The sequence below is a fragment of the Neopsephotus bourkii genome, unplaced genomic scaffold, assembly GCF_033783945.1.
Source record: "Neopsephotus bourkii isolate Nb327-2 ecotype Australia unplaced genomic scaffold, CSIRO-AGI_Nbou_v1 NB_272, whole genome shotgun sequence".
Taxonomy (NCBI): Eukaryota; Metazoa; Chordata; class Aves; order Psittaciformes; family Psittacidae; genus Neopsephotus; species Neopsephotus bourkii.
The window spans coordinates 11,343,178-11,365,350 of NW_026900781.1; the positions used below are offsets into that span (position 1 = coordinate 11,343,178).

Below are 22,173 nucleotides of genomic sequence, written 5' to 3' on the forward strand. Positions count from 1 at the left end.
AGCCTGAAATAGACACATTATTTTTAAACAGATAGAAGGAAACAATGAGATAAGCAACTATTGACATGGACTTGTCAGCAGGAGGTTGGGATAAGCTTGGGCAAATTTCCTTTGGCAATAGAAGAATGGGCTTTTTACGGGAAAAAGGAGCAAGGGCCCCCAGTCATCTGTGCTTTGAGTAGGCTCTGCACATTCATTGATGAATAAGGGAGTTCAATTTATGTGAAAAATGTGGGCATTTGATACAAAACTGGGGAAAGCGCAATTGTCAGTGGTTTATGGGCAAACAGGCTTAGAGATTCAGTTCCAAAAGGGTCTGTCCTGGATGTTTCATTAGCAGCCTTCCGAGATGGCATTAATTGGGGAGCAACTGCAAGTACACTGGAAGATGAAATTAGAATTCAAAATATTCCTAAAAAATTGTTTGGAAAACACAGAATGTGACTGAGAAGAGAGGAGTTGTTCTTGCAGGCAAGGTTTACTCCCTGTACACGCAAAGGCGGAGGCACAGCAGGCAGCAGCTGATGGGAAACCAGAGAGCTAGGGCAATCCCTAGCCAAGAAGACAGCAGAAGAGGATAAATTACAGCTGCTTGTCATATTGAAAACATGGCACAGGGACATGGTAACAGTTATCAGATGTAAAAGGGTGCTGCAGCACAGGAAGGGAAAGAGAAGGCAGGGAGCACCAGGTTCTCCTTTCACTCTGGAGTATTTAGATCAGATGGGAGGGCAACAGAGCTGGTGAAGGGCCTAGAGCACAAGTCTTACAAGGAACAGTTGAGGGAACTGGGGTTGTTTAGTCTGGAAAAGAGAAGGCTCAGGGGGGACCTTATCACTCTCTATAGCTATCTGAAAGGCAGATCGAGTGAGGAAGAGGCTGGTTGCTTTCCCTTAGTAACCAGTGATAGAACAAGAGGTAACAGCCTCAAGCTGTGACAGGGGTGATTAGACTGGGTATCAGGGAAAATTTCTTCACCAAAAGGGTGATCAGGCATTGGAACAGGCTGTCTAGGGAAGTGGTGGAGTCAGTGTCCCTGGAAGTGTTTAAAAACCATTTAGATGAGGCCCTGTGACATGGTTTAGTGGTAGTCTTGGCAGTCCTGGGGTAACAGTTGGACCTGATCTTAAATGTTTTTTCCAGCCTGGTTGATTCCATAAACCTCTGGGGAAGCTGTTGGACTTCTCTGGTGTTGGGCATCACTCTGAGCAGTGCTGAGGGAAAGCCCTACAAAAGGGATCCAGATCCACCAGTAGATTGGAAACCTTTTTGGTGTCCTGTGTAAGAAAAGGAGCTAAAGGGAAGAAGATGTACAGTACTCTCTCGCAGAGACTGGCTCAAGCAAATGAAAATCCACCAGCAACTTGCTCTTCCATTTATACTCAGTAATGATGCCAGTCCTCTTCTAATGCATGCAAGTATCTTCTGCTCACTAGCCATGTTGATATGCAGAAGCATATATTGATCTCTTGTCTCTCATTCCCTTCTCACAAAGGAAAAACGTAACTGCTCGGTTCAGTAATGCACGGGCTATACTTCATGACGAAAACAGTTGGAGACATTTACACACTGAAGAAAATTTAGCTTAATGTAAAAATAACCTTCACAAATTTGAAATGTCTGTTTCACAATCAACACAAGGTGCTGATATGATTTAATTCTTTTAAGTGGGTACTAATTTCACAGGCTAACTGAAGCCACACAGGTACATCTTGCATCGCTCCAGCTCTCATAAACGCTCCCTTCAACTGCAGGTTCTTCCCCGTAGGTCTGTCCATTCTCCGGCCTCCCCTCCTCAGTCCCCACTGGCTGTTCCCGCCGCGGTGCCTCCAGCTCCGCCAGCTGTAGCTGCGCTGCATTATTAAAGCCATACCGCTAAATAATTGATATGGAAATAAGAGCGCGCTGCAGATCCAGCGCACCTCCCCACATCCCCCTACCCGCCCCAGTACCTACCCCGGCCCGCCGGCCGACCGCGGCCACGGGGAGGCGCGGAGCCCTGCCCCGCACCTCCCTCCCTTCCCTTCCCTCCCCGCCCCGCGGCGCCGTCCCGCCCCCGGCCGCGGCGGGTCCCTGGAGGGGGCCGGGCCGGGCCGGCTGCGCTGTGCGGCGCGGCGGGAGCAGGTGCGGCCGCCCGGCACCGAGGGGCGGAGCGGGGGGCGGTGGCTGCGGGGCCGAACCGGGCCGGCAGGTGGGGGCTGCGGGGAGGCGGAGGGAGAGGGCTCGGGCGGGCTGTCCGCTTCTAGAGGTGCGGCCGGCGGCACGGCGTGGCGCGGGTCGGATCGGCGAGTGAGCGGGCTGCCGCGGGAGGCGCACGGCGGTGTCGGTCCCCGCAGCCCGGGCCGCGGAGAGGCCGGCGGGGCCCCTTGCTGCGGAGACAGATGTGCGGGACGCGGGGCTGCGAGGGGCCGGCGGGGGGGTGCTGGGGGCTGCCGCCGCCGCTGCTGCCGCGGCCGGAGGGGGACCCTTAGCTGTGCGGGAAGCGGGGAAGCCGCGTCGGGAGCTGTTATTTTCCTCTCCTCCTTCCTTTGCCTTCCCTCTGCTCCCTCCTCCTCCTCACCAAAACCGGGAGAGGAGGCGTGTTCGTAGAGCCTTGCTGCACCGGTTTTGCTTGGTTTGTTGTTGCAGGCTTTGGTTAGCAGGGTGGTGGTGGTGGCTTTTCTTTCTCCTTTTCTCCCTCCACTCCTTCTCCCTCCCTCTCCTTTGGCCCATTGCATGCTCGGATCCGGCTGGATCCTTCCTTTTATTTTCAGTGGTGCCACTCGGAGGGGGGAAGGGAGAGCTGGGATGAGTGCAGCTTGACGCACAGGCAAGGGGAGGGGGGGCACCGCTGGCAGCTGCAGCGGTTCGTGGCCGCAGGGTGCGGGTGAGGAAAGGGAGCGAGCGAGGGGCTCGGTGCCTCCCCCTTTCTTCGCCCCTCTCCTTCCTCCCCTCTTTTCCTTCCCTTCCCCCTCCGCCCCTTCATCCGTCTCCGGCCGGGTCCGGCTAGGAGCTTGTGTGCAATATATTACGTTGTAAGGTGTGTGTGTGTGTGTGTGTGTGTGTGTGCGTGGAGGAGAGGGAGGGAAGAAAGGAAGGAAGGACTCGCGAGGGAGCCGGGGTTGCCCCAGCTCCCCCCTATGTGAGCCCCCCCGGGCGGCTGGATGGCGATAGACCGGCGCCGCGAGGCGGGCGGCGGGGGCCGGCCGCTGCCGGAGGAGAACGGTTCGGTGCCGGGAGCCGGAGGAGGGGGCGCCGCCGCTCCCCCGGGGCCGCCCGCCGCGGGCTCCGCCGGGGCCGAGATCCAGGCGGTACCGGTGCCATCGCCGCCCGCCGCCGCCTGCAGCCCGCTGCTCCTCGACTACGATGGCTCCGTGCTTCCCTTCCTCGGGGGGCTGGGCGGCAGGTACCAGCGGGCCCTGGTGCTGCTCACCTGGGTCCCAGCACTCTTCATCGGCTTCAGCAAGTTCTCGGACTCCTTCCTCCTGGACCAGCCCGACTTCTGGTGCCGGGAGGCGGACGGGCAGGGCAACTGGAGCGTGTCCTTGGCGCCGAGCCACGCCAACCGCAGCGATAACGGCAGCATCTTCCCGCCGCCCGGGCTGCCCACCCCGGCGGGGGGCAACGCCAGCGAGTGCGACTGCCACGAGTGGCACTACCGCATTAGAGCCGGCCTCGTCCAGAACGTCGTGAGCAAGGTGAGAAAGGCGGCTTCCCTCAGGCCCCCCACTCTGTTATGCCCTCACGGACCCCCTCTGCCCTACCCTGGCCCCACTCGGCACCCCGCTCATCCCAAGATGAAGGAAGCAGCTGGACACAATTCGGATCTGTTCGTGCTGCCGCCGAGTAGGTCAGGTGCCCTGTGGGTTATCCTTCCACTGGGAGTAAATCTCACGTCCCTGCAGTCGTTTCCTTCCTTCACTCCAGGTGTCTATCCTCGTGGGTTTGTTACCCGGGCACTGGTTGCGGCACTGAGCTGGAAGTTCTGATTTGGGCTTCTTGGTGGCTCTTTGGGATCCCAGCAATGGCAGCTGTCCTGTCCTGGGCATGGGTGTCTGTGAGAAAGGCTCTGTGAGCCGCAGTGGGGGGAAAGAGCTGTGGAGAAGGCTCTGCTGGTGATATCCCTCATCTTTGTGCAAGTGTACTAATGCAGGCGTACAAGCCAAAAACCAGGTTGAATCTTAGGGAAGCTATGAGACGATCACTGTTGGGAGGAAAATGAGACAAAGTTCTACTGAATTCTCTTTGTTTACTTTTTCTCTTCATAACTGTTTCAGTAGAACAATAAAGGAAGGAATATCTCGCACAAGTTGTTGTACTCCAGAGGCAGAAGCGCATGCTGCTCTGTTTTGTGTTGCCTAACATTAATAGCTAAGGTGGAAAAATTCTAGTGAGCAGGGTTGCGCTGCTTTCTGCTCTTACTTCATATTTGCTGAGTAGTGCATGCAAAAAGAAAAAAGCCTTTTCACCTGAGAGCTTTGGTTTGTGTATGGTAGCAGTGCTGTGAAAGCCTTGCTGCCTGTGGATGGGCCTCTTTGGTATGAACAGGCAGCTGGAGCTCCTGGAAGTCTAAAATGAAACTGTTACACCAGGATAGTTCCTTTAATCTCAAGACCCCCTCCTAAGATCAGCAAAAATTACTTCCTGCCTGGGGGCAGTGTTTTGTATTAACCGTGTTTATCTATGTGGGAGAAAGAAACACAGTGATAATCAGATGACTGGCATGATTGTGCTTTGGGTAACTGGCACACATTTGCATTTAATTGTTGAAAATCATTTTGGTTTCTCTTTGTGTCCCTTGAAAGCACGGGCAACGGGAGGAAAGCAGGTAAAGCAAATCCCTCAAAACCTTAAATCCGGAATGGATTTAACCCAGCTATGCTCCTTTCTTGAGAAAAACACAGGCAAAGGGTGGACTTGAGTGGTTTGTGATATAGAAGTGTATAATAGAATTTGACATTTAAGAGAGATAGATTTTTTTTCTGTTTATAACCAGAGACAGAGCTATTCAAATATTTTAGGGTTTAACACTGAAGCTTAAGTGTGGGGAAAAAAATAAATAAATCTTGAAATGTTTCTTTTTAGTGTAAACTGCAAAAAATAATCTTTTTAAATGGTGGAGTCTTTTGAAGGTCGTTGTCAAGTTGGCCACAAAAGGTCAAGGGAGAGTTAAGTTTGCCATCGTGCATACTTCTTTAAGAATAATAAAAAAAGTGTTCTTTGGAAGAACTTGTGGTAAAGGGCAGATCAATTTTAAGGGGTAAATAAACATCTGTGGTCCCTGCTGTCTTGTTTTCTATTAGAAAGAATAATACTCATCTTTTGAGACTATGGGTTTTTCCAATGTGGAGCTTTTATTTTTGTTGTAGGCTTGCTTCCAAAAACTTGGCATCTTTTTTGGCTTTGACTTGTAATCCCATCTAATTATAATTAGATTGTTTTCTTGGGGTCAGGATTCCGCCTTAGTTCGTGCTTTGGTTTTGTTTGGGGTGTTTTCTGAGTGGCTGTGCTGTCTCTTTGTATCCCAGTGAAGAAAAAAAGAGGAAAAACCCAGGCAGAATGTCGATGTAGCTTAATTTGGGATTACTTTCATATAAACCTTCAGGAGCTCTGATACTGTGGGAGCAATTCTTGTAACTGCTGACTCCTCTTACATGCATCTTCACTGTCCTTTGTGTGAAAGAGCTGCCCTGGATGAATTCAGAAGACTGGATGTTCAGATCTCTCTTAACTCCCCTCAAAAATACATTTGTTTCTGTAATGTATTATGCAATGTTCTCATCTTTCTAAAGAGAGTTTTATTAAATCTTGGTCTAATGTAGACTCATCTGTGTAGTAGCCAGGGGTTATATTGAAATATCATAAAGAGAGCCAAAAGTATATTAATAAAAAATGCACTTTTGTTTGGCCAGTAAATCCCGTTGTTCTCATCTTCAGCAGTCCAAATTAATCACTGGTGAACGCTCCATCGTTGCTTTGTCTGCAGAAATGATGAAACAATTGTGGTCATTTAGCACAAAGCACATTTCCTGCTCTGCGTTTTGTTGATGTACATGCACATGAGACTTCACTGTGCCCGGTTCCTCAGGGGCAGATAGCTGTCCTTTGACTGTGTTAAGTTTCACCATCTCTATAGCCTCTCTCTTAATGAAGACCCTCCATCGGATGTTTCTATGTCCAGGCTTTCTCAGTTCTCCCTTCCCTGGTGCCCATTTGCTCCCATCCTTTGTCCTGCTGGGATTGAAGGAATGAAGATCTTGCTTTTTCCAGCTCTGCTGTGTGTTTTGCTTAGCCCTGCTTGTCTTTAAGGCTTTGCTGGAGCCAGGGGTGGCCTTGCACCTTTCATGGAGAGTGGCATTGCCATGCTAGGTGCTGCCATTATCCTGACCTCCTTGGCTGAGTCACTGGGAACGGTGCTTTTTATAGTGCTGCCAGTCATTAGAACTGGAAATGGTAATAAAGGACGTACCGCTTATTATTTAACACTGTTGAAATACATATAGTGAAGAGGTCAGATGCATAATTTCACCACAGGAATTCCAGTGGCCATATTAAATCACCCATCTAAGCTAATGTCCTGACTTGGTACATAAATCTTGGACTTTAACTTGGTTTGTACATAAATATCTTCTTTTAGGACAATTCACTTGTAAGGCAGGCTTTTTCACAGCTAAATGCTTCTTTGAGGATTTTCATCTGTTCTTTATCACAACATCTCCGTTATCACACTGCTCTGAATAGTTCATGTGTATTGTTTGAGAGAGATGTAGCCTGAACTAGCTTTTAGGCAAAAGGCTAATAAAAAGACCAACCCTGTCTTAAATAGTCCATGTATCTTGCCACTGTCCAAAGAAAGGATGCTGAGAAATACTGTCCCTTTTTTTGCCTTGGGGGAAACCCTGAGGTCCCACTTTACCCATTGGCAAAGTGATGCTTCAAGTTATTAGTGTTCACGCAATACTCAACAAAATGACAACATACGTAGCCAGGAAGCCTAGTGGGAAGCTGGAGTGTGTACTTAGCAGGGACTTTTCTAACTCTCTCATTAACTTATTTAGTGCCTGGCTCTTCTGCCCGTATGCAAAGCCAGCTGTAATCTTGGGGCAAAGTTTTCATGGAAGCTCTTGGTTACGGTATTGATGGTTGCTGGTTTTTTTCCTTCTGTTACTAGGATGACCTGTCCATTGTGTTCGATTGCATTATGGGGGGGGAGTGGTTTGTTGTTCTGGATGCTGATTTGTATAAGGGACCCCAAAAGCTGACGATGGGCAAAGACTGAAGCTTGATTAAATTGCAGAGGTTGATGGCACAGCATCCCTCTGTGGGCACCTGCAGCGTTCCAGATAGTTCTACCTCTTGGGGGTGGTGTAGAGGGAAGTGATTAGTTGAAGGCTGCGTTTTAATCACCCAGAGCAATTATGTAATAATATTTCATGTCTAGTCACAAGGGAATTCCTGTTGTGGCTGCTTTTCTACTCCAGATGCCTTGTTTTGCTGCAGTGCTGTTCTCTTGGCTCTCAACTTCCCACTTGATTTGGGTTGAGTCATCTTCTTTCCCAAGTAACATGCCATCGTTTTACCTATTTGCCACTGGTTTGATCATTCTGGTGCCAGTTTGGCTTAGCCTGTAGCAGATTGTACCTGCAAAAAAGTGGAGCTTAATTCAAGAGAGCCAAAAGGTCGAGGGGCAGTGCTGTCTTGGTGTGAACTTGGATTTATTTGGGCTGTGATGTGGTGTTTTTTGCTTCTGCAACAGGAGATATCTGTGCCCTGTCAGCCTTTCTTTCCCTTGCTTTTATGGCAGTTCTGGCACCTTCTGGGTATACCTCCACCTGCTTCAGCTCGCTGACCTGATACAACTCTTCTTTAAATACTTTTTAATTATTTTGTTTTGTTTTCTTGTTTTTCTGCTGGGTTAATGAAGTGAAATGGCTCTGTGCCGTGGCACATGCCCAAGATTGTGGTGGTGTCTCATGGGCTTACTGCAGGTATCTGCAAGTAGCCAGAAATGGTGCAACAAACAAATCTGTGTGATGATAAATTTGGCACTGCTTTTGGGGTGATAGTTCTTGGTGCAGGGGATAGGCATGCATTTAAAGTGGACTTTCAGGATATAGATGTTAGTTAATTTGAAGGGATTACTCTGTCTTGGACTTAGCGCTTAAACAATGGCAGCTCTGACAAAGTTCTTCCCAAAATAAGAGCTGTGCCACCCTTACCTCCTATTTGTACCTGGCATCTCACTTGTTTCTGCATATCCTCCATTTGGCTGGTCTCTGCAAGGAGACTTCAGAAATGCTGATGCTTCCCTTTCTTACCTGCAACTGCCAGGATTTGTCTTGTCAGTCTTGGTTCCTGGCTTACTGGCTTCCGTCTAGTCCCAAATCAATGAAAACCTCCAGCTGTTGTACCCATTGCATCAGTTGGGTCAGAAACGGCAAAATTGGAGCTGATAATAGCCCATGCCTTTGCTTCTCTTGTACAGACTGAAGGAGATACATGGACCTGCAAGACAAATAACTTGCCATGGGCAAACAGACTATTCATAATTTCTTTGTGACAAGGCTTTGAAGCAACTCTGCTCCTAAAGGGTGGTGAAAGGGTCAAAGAGTCCCTGTGGTCAGAGGTATCTAGAGATACTGGCAGACCAGAGCAAACTTCTGTTGCTGCTTTTTTTTTTATGGCTTCCTCAGCAATGGGAGAGATACCAAGTTTTTTTCCCCCCCTCTTCCCTCTGCGAGCTAGCTGATAAAGTTAGCGGTTGCTGGTCTGAGTGCTTGCAGGCTTAAAAAATCTGCTTCTTAAAGAGGGAGTAAGGAGAGCTGACGGCCTGTCCTGCTGCAGTTGTAGTGTGTATGGGCAGGCCCCAGAGCACAGTGATGGAGCCTCCTGGTTATCAGGGTGCTGCTGAGCAACACCCTAAAATAACAGGGTGAGTTTCTGTCTGAGTGGCATGAAGGAGGGGGATGACTGTTTTGGGAACAGTACCTGCAGCTTCCCTGGAGTGAAGAACTGCCCTCTGCCTGCCTGAAAGCAGCAGATTAGCCGGTGCTTCAGACAACCAAGTAAGACACAAGCAGACTACAAATACTTGTTCAGTGAGCTTAGATACTGTTTTTATTTATTGGAGGGGGGAACACTTTATGTAGGGGACAAAAAAATCTGAAGCAGTTGGTCTAGGAAACAAAGAGTGGGTTAAGAGCAGTCCCGACATCAGAACTCAGGTAGTCTTAGCTTCTATCTGGTATGGATTATTTTTTTTTCACTAGCAGGAATGTACATGGAGCTAATGCTTAGTATCATCCTTAAAGTAATGTGCTTTGGATACAGTAAACAGATTCCAGACTACCATAAATAGTTTGTAGCATTGGTAGAACTAACAATGATCTTCCGGGAAGGTAATTCTATACTGAAGTATCTTAAAGTCATTCTCTGCTTTCCAAGACTCGCTATTTAGCCTTTCATACTCCTCGTTTTCTGTGTGTATGTCAAACAAGCTGCCTTTTTCCTTTTTTTATCCTCCTGGATGGATGTGATGTTTGAAAAGGTTGGGGGTTTGTTTGTTTTTGTTTCCACTCCCTATTACATCCTGTATCTCAGTCATTTAGTTTAAATATATGGACCCTGCCCGTGCTGTGGCAGAAGATGTAGGCTACAGTGTTTATTTCCTGCTGTTTAGGCAGTCAATTTCTAAAGTGCTCTAACAGTTTTACCTCTTCTTACTCTGGCTACAAGAGTGTGATTATAAAAGATGACCTCATGTGTTTCTTAAAGTATTTGTCAAAGAGGGGGAACTGGCACTTAGGAAGGCATCTAATTTGGAGCCAGTTCTGGTGGTAATGCTGAGATGAGGATTACAGGCCAGCCAAACATGAAGGGGATAATTTTTTAATGAAATAACATCTGGAATAGCAGTAGGCTTAGGGTGTTCCTTAACTAAAAAACTTTTGGCCAGGCTAACGGTGCAAAGTCTGAAATTTAAGCTTTCCAAATGAATTGCAAAGAGCTGCTAAGTTTAGAAAACCCTGAAAGGGATCCAGTGCTTCCGTGTACCTTGGTTTTTTGTTTTCCCTGTCAGCCCATTTGTTTCTGCCTGGTTTTCCCTCTGCTACCTGACATCCCTGCTTGGGACAGTTGCTCTCACTCCCTCCTTTTCATACTCCTCCCTCCTCCTGCTCTTCTGCAGCACAGCCTGGCTGGTGTTGGGTTACCCGCAAGTTAACTGTGGAATTAATTAGGCTGGGATCTTGCTGTAGAAGAAAAGAGTGGGGTTTGCTGTAGACAGTGTGTAGAAGATGAGAACACTGTTGTGGAAAGATGCTGCAGCTTTGCAGCAATGCTGAGTTTTCAGTTTTTGCACTGAATTCCTTCAGAACATCTTCTCTTGAGCTGTGGTGGCCTCAACTCTGAAATGTGTGCTTAGCTCTCATAATGTAATTTGGGTTTATATATTTTTTTTTTTCCAGTTGACTTGTGACAGTGGGTAACCTTGTGTGTACTCTGAATTCCCTTTTAAAGTCAGGGGGGCAGGAAGGGACCTGAAGGAAGGAGAAAGGACATTCAGGCTCCTTCCAGTATGTGTCACTGGGGTGTGTTGCAGAAGTATCCAGGCAAAGCCAGTGTCAGCATCTGATAGCTGCTCAGTGCCATGCTGGAGTCATGCTGGCTCCTGCCCAATGTGGGTGCTGTGGAGCTTGTCGTGCCACCAGCCCATAAAACCTGGCAGGGAGTGATGATTGATGTGCATGTTGAGTAGCTCCTGCCAACTCAGGCCATGTCATACCTGCTTGGAACATGCAGTTAGGTCTGTGCCTATTCCCACATGGTGGGAGATGGATTAGCAGCTGGCTGTGGTGTGTGTCTGTGTTTGGGTGGGAGCTCCTGTCTGCCCTGTGAGCTGGTGAGGCAAGGGCAAACATGCTCAGGGGATGTTGGGTTGGGTAGGACTGACTCCTATGGAGAAGGTGGTGTGTTGTTTTTTTTTTCTGGTGTGTTTTTTTTGTTTATTTTTTTGTTGTTGTTTGTTTGTTTGGTTTGGTTTGGTTTAAATTCTTTTTGTGCTTTTACTCATCTTCTCCCCAGGAAGAAAATTCAATACTTTGGGCTTTGTTAGGATTTTTATTCTGTCTTTTAATTTGGGAGAGCCCCACATGCCAGTTGTCCTACTGAAACACAAGAACAAAAGACTAAGTAAGTGAGTATATCCTTATACTCCTTTCTGGGATGCCTGTCTAGATTCACAAGTAGCAAAGCCAGGAGAATCAGGAATGCTACTTGTGAGATGCAGGGAAGCGGCATGTTCACCCTGTCCACCAGCATGTGATTTATAGTTACCCTTGCACGCTGTTTTCAGAGCAGGGTAGTCTGGTTCTCTGGAAAAGGTTTTTCAGCTTCAGACAGTTGTAGAGGAATTCATTTTGGCTCAAGTACTGTCTCCAAATTACTCTGAAGTGCTCTGGAGCTGTCTGATCTCCTCCCGGCCTCCAGACCAAAGTCCATGAATGTGTAGACAATGTCTTATTGCCCATCCTACAAATATTACTAAGGATAGGGAATGTAAATTAAACTGCAAGACCTTTTCCCTTGTTCTTTCTCCCAGGACTGTGTAAAACATTGCCTGCTTGAGCAATGCAAGCTTGACAGACCGGTTTCATATTTTGATTTGTAAAACAAGTGGAATATTATTCTCCTCTTTTTCCCTTAGACCCTTTTCTTTTCCCATCTCCCTCTGCTTTTCTTCTTGCCTGAATTATAATAGCTGTAGTCCTCAAATGATGAGAGGGCAGGGTCATGGCAGCAGTAACTGAGTGTCAAAATTAAAGTGTCTGATCTTTTTATCTATGGTGTCTTTGAGCAAGTATTTCTCATGAGAAATGGCTTTCTTCTCTTTTCCTTCCATCTTCTCCATTTCAGAGTTTTACGCCATGTTTGATATTTCAAAGGTTTCCCCCCATTTTTAAGAAGGCCCAGTAAGATAGTAAATCAGGTTTTGTTACGTCAGCTCTCTCAAAGCTGCACACATGGAGTATGTTTTATGCACGCACAGTTTTGGCAGTCTGAAGAACACCAGTCCTCAAAGTGTTAACTTGTTTTCGGTAATTGGGTTGTAACAAACATTAATATTTAACTAAAATGTTGGGGAGGGAGGAGGGGTTTGTGTATGGTTTCCATTTATGGTGCTTAGATCTGTTATAAATACAAATTTGATAACTAGTTTAACTTTTTATTTAGTTTGGTTGGGAAGTCAGCCCAGCAGCACACACCTTGTTGAGAATAAAGGTGGTTGTAAGCTGAAATCTGAGGGATGGAACTCAAAAAGCATTTTTCTGTGTGTGTGTCTGTCAGTGCAAGTAATGGCCATTGTTGCTCCCGGTCTTTTCATGCAGCCGCAGTGAGGCAAAGAGCTGCAGGTCTTATAGCAAATAATCGATTTAAGATTAAAGTCAGTTTTGTGGTAGTGGCTCCTAATGATGTTAGAATATGTGTAGAAAAGGTATTTAATTGCTGCTTGGAGATTTAAAACAGAGATGGAAATATCCTGATCCTGCTCTCTGGAAAATTATGAGTATAGTGATAATGAAAGCTGCAAGCAAGATTTTGTATCTCCCAACTCTTTGATGTTAGATGACATTATGGAGTTGGAAAAAGCTAAGCAGATTGCATCAGCTGAGAAACGAGTTAGTTGACTAATCTAGGGAGGGTGAAGGTTGGAGAAGATCAAAATGCCTCAGAATAAAGGGAACTCCTACTGAAAATAAAAGAAGTAGTGATGGAGAAGTGGGTGGTATATGGATGCTATTAAAATTGATTTAATCATGTTGAGTATTCAGAAGACTGTCATATGATTAACAAATCATGTTTTAATTGTTAGCGTATTAGTGATGATTATTTACTTAGCAAACTTCCTTCTTCCCTCTCCCAGTGGGGAAAGAAACAGATCCGTGATGAGAGCAAGGTTGGGAACAGAAGGGCTAATTGCTACTGACTAAAGTGCAAAGTTGAAGAGCAAATGAAACTTCCCAGTTTTGCGGTGTTTCAGGTGGCATCTCAGTGTCTTGGAACTCTGCTGATGCACTCATTGAGTAGCTTGGAAGGTGTCTTTTGCTCATGGTATAGGCTAAGGAATAATCTAGTGCAGAGTTTTCAATTTGAAGTCTTTTTCCAGGTTAGTTTACTGGCTCTGAAAAAAAAGTTATTTGTGACCTTTTGCATATTTGAAGTTTCGGGCTTGTATTGTGATTGCAGTGTTGCTTTAGCTATCTCAGCGTGCTGGGAGATGGATTTTACAGGTCAGCCGTGACTGAATGGCTTTAGATATGACACAGGGCACACAGATGTGTGCAGTACAGCTTGTCTGGCTGCCTGGCACTCTTTGGTGGGTGCCAGCAGATGATGCATCTTCTGTCAGCACCGTGTTTCTGCTGCAGGGTTGGGGGCAGGGGGGGAATGAGACCATGCACATACTGGATGCAAGCAGGATATCATCACCCTGTGCAGTGCAGTGGGGGCAGCCTAAGTTACCCTGAGGTAGTTAATATAGGAGGCAGTATATCTCTGCCTCTCTGATTGCAAGCAACTTGATACTACCCATGCCTTAGGTGTCCCATCTTCACAATGGAGTTGAAGTTTGCAAACCAGGAGGAAGTGCCGAGTTATGTATCGTTTTTTGTGCAGTGATGTGTGGCCTTGTGGCACTGAGCCTGTGTGCTTCATTTGTAAGGCTGAAATACCAGACTTAAATAAAAGCACTTCAAAAATTAATGTGGAAATTTCACAGCTAAGTCATGCACATTATTAAATGAGTGTTTGAAGGATGTATTTTAGCAACTTTATGTTGCCATTCAGAAACCATTAGGGAAATTTATGCAATCCTGTACTGTTTTGCAGGGATGGAAGCTGTTTTCATAGGTACATGAAACTGCTTTCTTACAACACTGCTCTATCTAATTATATCTTTCTTGGAAGACTGCTAAACACATGTCCTCTGGCTCACACGCCTTCTCCTCTTTCTCCCCATTCCCTTCCCTCACCATGTCCTCAAAACCTTTGGCTTTGTGGTAGCAGTCAGAAGTAGTTCCTTTGCTCTGTTTTTCAAACATACATTGCCCAGGCAGCCGGACATGTCTGTAGTTACAGCAACCTGACAATTTCTGTGTGCATGACCTTGTGTGCACTGTTCATGGGTGATTTTCCTGGGCTGCAGGTTTCCCTGCCAGGTATCTGCCATGGTGAGAAACGTTTTACTGGTTTCTGAGACAGAAAAGTGCAGAAAATGTTGTTCCCACTGTAAGGAAATAAATTGGGTAAGAAGCTGAACAAAACAAATCCTCGCATCTGTTGAGTTAGCAAGTTCCAGTGTAGTGGAATAGGGACCCCAGATTTGTTGGGAATGGGAAGTAGGCAGATGTCAAGCAAAAGATGATACTCTGGTACCAACAGCATCTCTTTTGCTTCCTGGGTAGAAATTCTTGCAAGCTCAGATACCCTTCAAAATACCAATGTGTACTTGCTCAGTAGAAATTTGTTTTAGAAGGATTTATCTTTAAGAGTTCGTAAGCACTCAGGCACCGCTCAAAGATTTTCAGCAAAAGCATTCACTTATTATGAAGCTGGAGAAAGTTAGATAGGCACAGCACTTGGTGATATAGTATCAGACAGAGAGGAAGGAGCTTAAAAGTCATGGGTAGAGACATTCCAGTGTAGGTGGTGTTGGCTTTTAGAGTAGCTGTTCAAAGAAAACAAACAAAACCTCTCAATAGCTGGTTTGTTGTTCTAGTGGTTTGGTTTTGTCTGTTTGGTTTTATTTTTAATGACCCTTCTGTTTTCCAGGTAAGTCCAGTTGTGTCTGATGAAAATGTAAGGAAAGGTGCAGTTTGGAGGTGTTTGGTTCTGAATGTGATTGGTCAAAGAAAGAGGAAATCATTCATTTTTATACCTTCTTCTCAAGTGTTCCAGGATTATTCGGTTTGTTCTTTTACTCTTCTTAATGTCCCCATTTTGAAATGTGACCTTCTTGATACTTTCACCCAGCTGCTTTTTTCTGGTGGTCAAAAAATGCCAGGTGTTCTCAAGGACACTTTATTGACACTTGAAATACAGATCAGGGAGTGCTTTGCCTAGCTGTGATCTCAGAGGAGAGGCATCTTTAATCTGAACCTTGACGGTTAAATAGTTTAAATGCTCTGTTGTTGCCGCCATGGTTGAGAGGGAAGTAGACACCTGCAGCAATAAACCCACTCTGAATTTAGGTGTTGCTGTTGGGATGGTACATCTTCTGCAACCTCTTTAGTGTAGTTTAACTGCACAGCTATTTCTTACAGAATTGAGCACCACACCACCACTTCCTGGAACTCATACTCCTTCTTTAATGTTAAATTGTGGCCAGTGTGTCATCTTTGGCTTGTTGTTAAGACAGGGAGAAGAGCCTTGCCCTTGTAGCAGCTGGGGGAAACCTTTGCTGCAGAGGTCTCTTGTAGCTGTAGCTATGAGAGACACAAAGCCTGCAGGTCCAGGGACATGCTATGAGTACTACTTGAATACTTTAGTACTGGGGAGAAGGCATTAGTGGTAGGTGTATTATGTTAGAAGTACTGACATTTTTTATTTTCTATTTGTTTGGGGTTTTTTTGGTAGCATTTGGTCCACTGACTTGGAGATTTTCCTCCAGAAAAACAAGCACACGGAGATTGTTTTGCTTTTTGTTACATGCACTGTTATGAAAAGGATAATTTTTCTATTATTTTCTTATTTCTAACAACAACTTTGGTTTGTGGTGGTTTTTTGTTCTGGGTTTGTTTTGGGGTTTGGTTGGTCGTTTTTAACACTCTAAGAGAATCTGAACACATTATTTTTAAACTCTCACCAGATGAGGTATTTATATAGAAGATGGATGCTAGTGCTGTGCAGGGAAAACTGACAGGGTTTCGTTATAAAAAAGATGGAGCAGGAAGGAGAGAACAAAGAAAGATGAGACCGAATGCACACGGGCCTCAGTGACAAATGATAGATTCTTATATTCGTTTACTGGTCTCAAAATCGCCATCCAATGTGCAGGGAAGCCTGTGGCTTTGCCCCAGGAGGGGTTTGGGGCTGCTGTGGTAAGCTGTGGCATATGTGATGTGTAGAGGCTGGGGCTCCCAAAGTGGGACCTTTTCTGTAGGGGTTGTGAGGCTGCATATAGTGTGTCAGAGAAAGGCATGCACAGACTGCCTCAGGACAGAGTCTGTGAGGGCCAGCACAGCAGCTGGTGTTGCCTGGCCAGGGAAGTACCGAGGGTGCAGCTTTGTACCTGGTTTAGGGCTTTCCAAGGTAGCCATGCAGATGACCCTCTGGTCTCCTTGTGCTGAAACCAAGGCAGAGAGCAGTTGGAGCAGAATTATGATACACCTGCAGACTGTTTGGTGAAGGGTCTGTTTGCTTTCAACAGTGATCTGGCATCCGTCATTGGAAATGGACTGTGAACCCTACTCACAGTGTGCATGTGTAAAGCTCCCTTCTTGTGGGCTCTTTGTGCTGGGCTTTTGACAAGTGTTGCACCAGAACTTCTCCGTTCCTGTCTCTTTGCTCTTTTTAGGACAAAAAAAGTCTGCCTTGCACTTTTCCATGCTGTCAGGGTGAAGGGAGAACAAACCAAATCCTTGGTGGGCATCTTACGACCTTTTCCCAGTGGGTACTCGGTGCACTTTGATGCCACAGACAGCATTATGGCCTCTCAAGGACAAGTGCTTTTTGGGCCAGAGCCCTTAACTGTGACAGCTTGTGTTTGTAGTAACGAGCACTCAGCAGACTTTTATGACCCTTACAGCTTCAGTGAGAATATTGTCTCACTGCATGAGCCCTCTCCAGATTTACACACACACCCCCCTGTAAAGGTATTAAAGGATAGTTACTTTTTGGGTGCATTGCACTTTGCCAGATGTCTTCCCAAGCACCTCAGGTTTCAAATAGTCCTCCATCTTGATGTGGAGCATAGTGACTCAGGACAAGGGAGGTGACTCACTGATACCAGTTGAACATTAGGATCATGCAGGTGTGACTCCTTAAGCTTTGACAAAAAATGCTGTCTGTCACAACACGGAAAAAAACCCAACACTTGCAATATATTGCACGTCTGCATAGGTGGCAAATTCCCCACATTGCTGTACTGCTATGGAAAAAAAAAGTTTTTATTTTTTAAATGTTCTCTTTCCACCAGCATATTCTGTATACGGTAATTTTTGTTTCAGCATAACAATGCAATCCTGTTTGTTTAGCAAGTGATTTTATCAGATCTTTTGCATTAGGAGGATGGATGGAGGACAGAAAGACAAACAAAACCGAGGAACACTAAGAGAAATCTTAGCGAGCACTGTAAATTTAGCAGCATCCTTCCTTCAGGCTGGATGCTGTTAACCCCCAGCAGGGAGACCATGGGATCCAGCCAGAGCAGTTACAGGATTTAGTGGTCTCTCTGCTTGTGTCAGATTAATCTACTTTTTGTAAGAGGCGATGGAGACTGGACAGTAATCCTCTACCCAAAACAATCTCCCAGTGCAGATTTACTTGGAGTGCCACTTGAACTGTCATCAGCACTGCCCAGCCCAGCATTTTGTTCTGCAGGGACATGGAAACTTGTCTATGTCTGTGGAGCAAATCTTGAGTGGTGTTTGCAAGATGAAACTACTGGCACTTACAGCAGGACCTGCCATGGCTCTGGGCATGGCTGTGCTGCGTGGGCACATGTCAAATACACACTGCCAAGCTCAGGTGTATGTAGGGGGTGAGGCAGCACTGATGCTGTATAATGGTTCCTGATTTATTTCTAGCTCTTCAAAGCTGATGCTGCAGTCCTCTGCCTTTGGCTTTTCCATGGAGAATGGGGAGTGCCGGTCTCTGGCAAAATTCCTGCACTTTCAGCATGACAAAGCCTTGCTGCTTTGCTCTGATGCTGTGTTAAGATGGGTGGGGATGAAACACTAGCTATTAAATATGTATTTTGTCCTATTAATATCAACTTTACCTGAGGCTGCTTTTGACTGCAGTCTCCATTTTTCTTTTGTGCCCTCTCCTTATTCCTCTCTTTGTGAATTGAATGCCCTGGTGGCACCTACCTAGGTAACAACCACCAAATTTATTTTGGGTAACTGGTTTGAGACCTCTCTCTGGCTTGTGGCAGCTGCCAGAGGAGAATCTGGGATAGATACGCTTCAGCTCTTAGCACTGAGTGATTTGGGGTCATGACGGGTTCTCTGGAAGTTTGTGCTGAAGCAATTGTTGAAATATTTCACCGTTTCCCTATTTATGAGTTCTGAGGGCTTTGGAAAGCAAGAGATTCGGGGAGGGTCAGGGGCTGCCTGTGTGTTTGAGCGCCAGTGTTAGGCTGCCCTTGAGAGCCTGGGGAGTGGGCTCTCATTTATGCTGGCCTGCAGAGCGAGTGCTTAACCGAGGGCAGGAAGGGGCCAGATGCAGCGTTTGCAAGGAAATAAATGCACGTCTTTATTTTCAGAGCAGCTGGGGATTTGGGCAATAGCCTTGAAAACAAACAAACAGATTGTGACTCACAGATAAGTTATCAGAAGGAGTGGATACATTTTAGGCACTGCTGAAGGACCTGCTTATGGATTGACTTTTCCTCTGCTTTTAAACTGTTACTTGGTGTGCCAGTGTTCCAGAGTGGTTTGACATCGGTTGTCCTGGCTGGAAATTTCCCAACAGCCTTTCGTGAGACTTTAGTTCTTCCAACCATGAACCTATGTATAATCTGGTAGGGCACATTCTCTGCCTGGGGCTTGTGCAAGGGCTGCCTGTCTTTGATGAGCAGTAGTAAGCCATGAAAATGAGAAGGTACCAGGATATCTGCTTTTTCTTTTTTCCACTTGGATGACATTACCGTTCCTCTGACAGCAATAAAATTAAAAATTAGCGACTTGGAGGGATTGCTTTTAAAAAAGTGTTCTTGTACAGATATGACTGATTTTAATTATCTTAATTTGTTCTCTACTAACAAAACTGAATTCTCTGATTTAAGTTGCATATACACCTTCTGGATTGTGAAAATAAACCCAGAGCGTTTGAAAGCCTGCCTGGATCTCAGATGTGTCTCCTGTTATTTTGTTTTGTTTGTGGCTTGTCTGGGTGGATATTTTTCTTTGGTAACTGAAGATTGGTTCTATAATTGCAAATATTACGAATCACATTTCCCCCATTTTCTTCTAGAAAGTCAAGATCTTTAGAGAGCAGTTCTTACTGCCTCACTGAGCTGTTTGCTGCAAATAATTCACAGCTATTTGGTGGAAAAAAGTACTTGCTCATACTACTGCCTTCAGTCTGTAGGTTGGAGGATCAGACATAACCTGTCGCATCTTCTGCAAGCCAGAGCAGTGAGGAAGTAACAAATACATTTAACTAAACCAAAAAGGCTAAGCCTGAAAGCTGTTATGTCTCTTTTGTGTTGCACAAAAGTGCTATACTACTTGGTGAGATGCTATATTGTAGGGAGGACATCTCCTGTGATGTTGAACCAGAGAGCTGAGTCAGAGCTAGCCTTATTTGTGGAAGGGTTGTACGTCATGGAAATGCTTTAAAGTGTAGCACAGCTAATTGAACTCTTTTAAGAGAAGCCTTCTTTTGAAGTTGGATCTGACTTTTAAAAATAAATTGCATACTTTTACTTTGCGTTTTTGGTCATAAAACTTCAGTTACTGGTGTCAAGAGGGCTGCTACTATTACATTACACACAAACAGCCACTTATTCTGAGAAGTTTCAATTTGGAGTATCTGACTCTCCAAAGTTAGCTGTACTTATTTGTCATGAAATGTGCATGGCTCCCATTACCATCAATATTTGAACACTTCACAAACCACGAGCAAACATATCTTCCCACATTTATTCAAGGGTATAATAGTACTATCCACACTTTACACATAAGAGAGATTAAGTTGCATGTCTAAGGACAATGAGGGTATTGGGCTAAATCCAGGAATGCAGCCTGCTTCTCCTGAGGCTTGGTCTAATGCCTTAGAGGAAAATATCTTGGGTTTAGGGAAGCCTCGCTAGAAAGCTTGCTGCTCTTGTCTTTCTCATGGGAATGAGACAGTACCCTAATGACAGAGTGCCTGGAAAGGTCAGTTGTCTCTTTCTTTGGATGGAAAAGGTAATTTCAGTTTCAGGGACAGCTTTAGTGTAGGGATTCAGCCCCTGTCTGATCTCTGAGCTGTGAAATGTCACTGTGGAGGCTGCTGTCCCAAGAAGCCAGGTGGCTGTGCCAGGATCTCTGGTTTCCTGGTCCAGGTCCATACCAGGACTTCATCTGGTGAGCTGTGCCATTAGTTAGTCTTCATCCTCTTCCACCACCTGGGGAATCAGGATGTCTTTCTGAAAGCAAAAGTGTCTGATGCCTTGTCCATGGGAGTCTGGAGCTAATGGCCATCAAGGGTCTCTGGCAAAGCAGCTGCTTTTCTCCATCCTTCAAAGTGGTCCTGAGGAGATCAGTCGGAGAGCTTGCTCTTAAATTGCTGGGCTTGCTCCTGGTGGGCTTTACAGGGCTCAGGTAGTAGGAGTCTGGGACTGGTGTGGTGAGATGCTTCAGCTACACCAGTACTACTAGTTTTTGATGGAGATATGCCCCTTAGTCTGAACTCGTGTGTCCTGGAAATGGGGAGATATACTTTTGGATATTGCCATTTTATAATCAAGGGTGTGATAAAACTTAGTGAAGTAAATGAGTCTTTAGCTGCTTCTTGGGTTCTGGGATTTGGGACGAGGGTGAAAGCTTTCCTCTGCTGTTTCCATGCACTCATGCTAGGGTTGAAATTTGGAAGAACTCTACACCAATGTTAGTATGTCTAAACACACCTGAGAAACTAATGTATTTCAGCTTATCTGGTTTTGTTCATTTGTTTGTTTTTTTTCTTCCAGTGGGATCTTGTTTGTGATTCTGCCTGGAAAGTCCACATTGCTAAATTCTCTCTACTAGTAGGATTAATCTTCGGCCACTTAATAACAGGATGTATAGCTGACTGGTAAGTGAAAAATATTTTAATTCAGTGTGAATACAAATAAATAACATCATCAAATATTGCTTGAATTTTCTTCTGTATGTTCACGAAGAGCATTTGCATAATGATTTTTTAGGTTTTGAAAGAAGCATGGTGAATAAGCAGTTTAAAACTGTCTGTTAATTGCTTGAACCTGAGCAATTTATATCAAGATAAATAAATAAACTATTTAATAGTTGGCTTAGTTATTTTCCACTGACACAGTTTATTACATCTGTAATACTAGTACAGAATTAAGTATTTTCTAATAGTCAAGTGAAGCCTTTAGGTTGGGGTTTTGGTTTTTAACCAAGAGATGGGGCCGAAGGAAACTGGAAGCAGGATTGATTTGACTGAATAGAAGACTAATGTAATGTCAACCTTGTGCTTACACAGTACCTTTTGGTGGGTAGAAGGCTGCTTTTTGCAGACCTTCCCATTGTTCTATTTTTAAAGTTCTTGTTAAGCAAACATTGTGATGTAGTCTTAAGGAATCGCTGACTTATGTGCTGTTAATACTTGGGTATTAAATTTGCTAGCAGAGAGTGCAGTTCCTTAAATTGCGGTAGTGAAAACCTTACTGGATACCCCAATTATGCTGAGATTTCAGCTTTTATTTAAAGAAATGGTCTTACAGTGCAGAAGTGGGGGGTGGGGGACGACACAGAAATTAAAGTCATGACTCAAGTGATTTCAATAGAAACTTGCAGCAACTGAAACAATAGCTCTGCATTGCTGTCCCAGTCATTTCAGTGGCTTCCAGCACACTTGCCAATGTTGGTACTTTAGATGGCCCCAAGTTAACTCTTTTGCCATTCATTAAAACAGAAAAGGAAGAAGAGTTCACTATTAGAGAAATCCTACAAAGCTGCAGCAACTCACCAGTCAGTTGGGAGAGAAAAGGCCTCCTGCAGCTGCGCAGTAATTTGGCTCAAGCACTTGTAACAAAATTGCATCTTAATTCTTGAATAGTCACTAAAAGTTTTTGGGCAAGTGAGGAATCTTGACTTTTCAGTGGTGTAGGAAACATGCATGATGAAATACAGTTGTATTTGATTAAAATACCAAAGTAAACCAGGGCTCTAACAACATGTAGGAAGTGTAGTAGGGAAATGAATGAGGGATCTTGCTTGGTTTTCCTAAAAAGGAATCAGTGTGGAGAAAGCAGACTTATTCCCA

The 22,173-nt window shown here is 45.3% G+C and overlaps 1 protein-coding gene across 2 annotated transcripts in view; it reads left to right on the top strand.

The window, feature by feature from the left end:
- The first annotated feature begins 2,262 nt into the window (after nucleotides 1-2,262).
- SLC22A23 (solute carrier family 22 member 23) overlaps nucleotides 2,263-22,173 on the top strand; it is a 111,041-nt gene continuing 91,130 nt past the window's right edge. For both annotated transcript variants that reach the window (XM_061346590.1, XM_061346591.1), the window contains exons 1-2: nucleotides 2,263-3,677; nucleotides 20,876-20,979. In XM_061346590.1, the coding sequence (XP_061202574.1) occupies nucleotides 3,144-3,677; nucleotides 20,876-20,979 (638 nt within the window). In that variant the 5' untranslated portion in view covers nucleotides 2,263-3,143. The remainder of the gene's footprint in view (nucleotides 3,678-20,875; nucleotides 20,980-22,173) is intronic.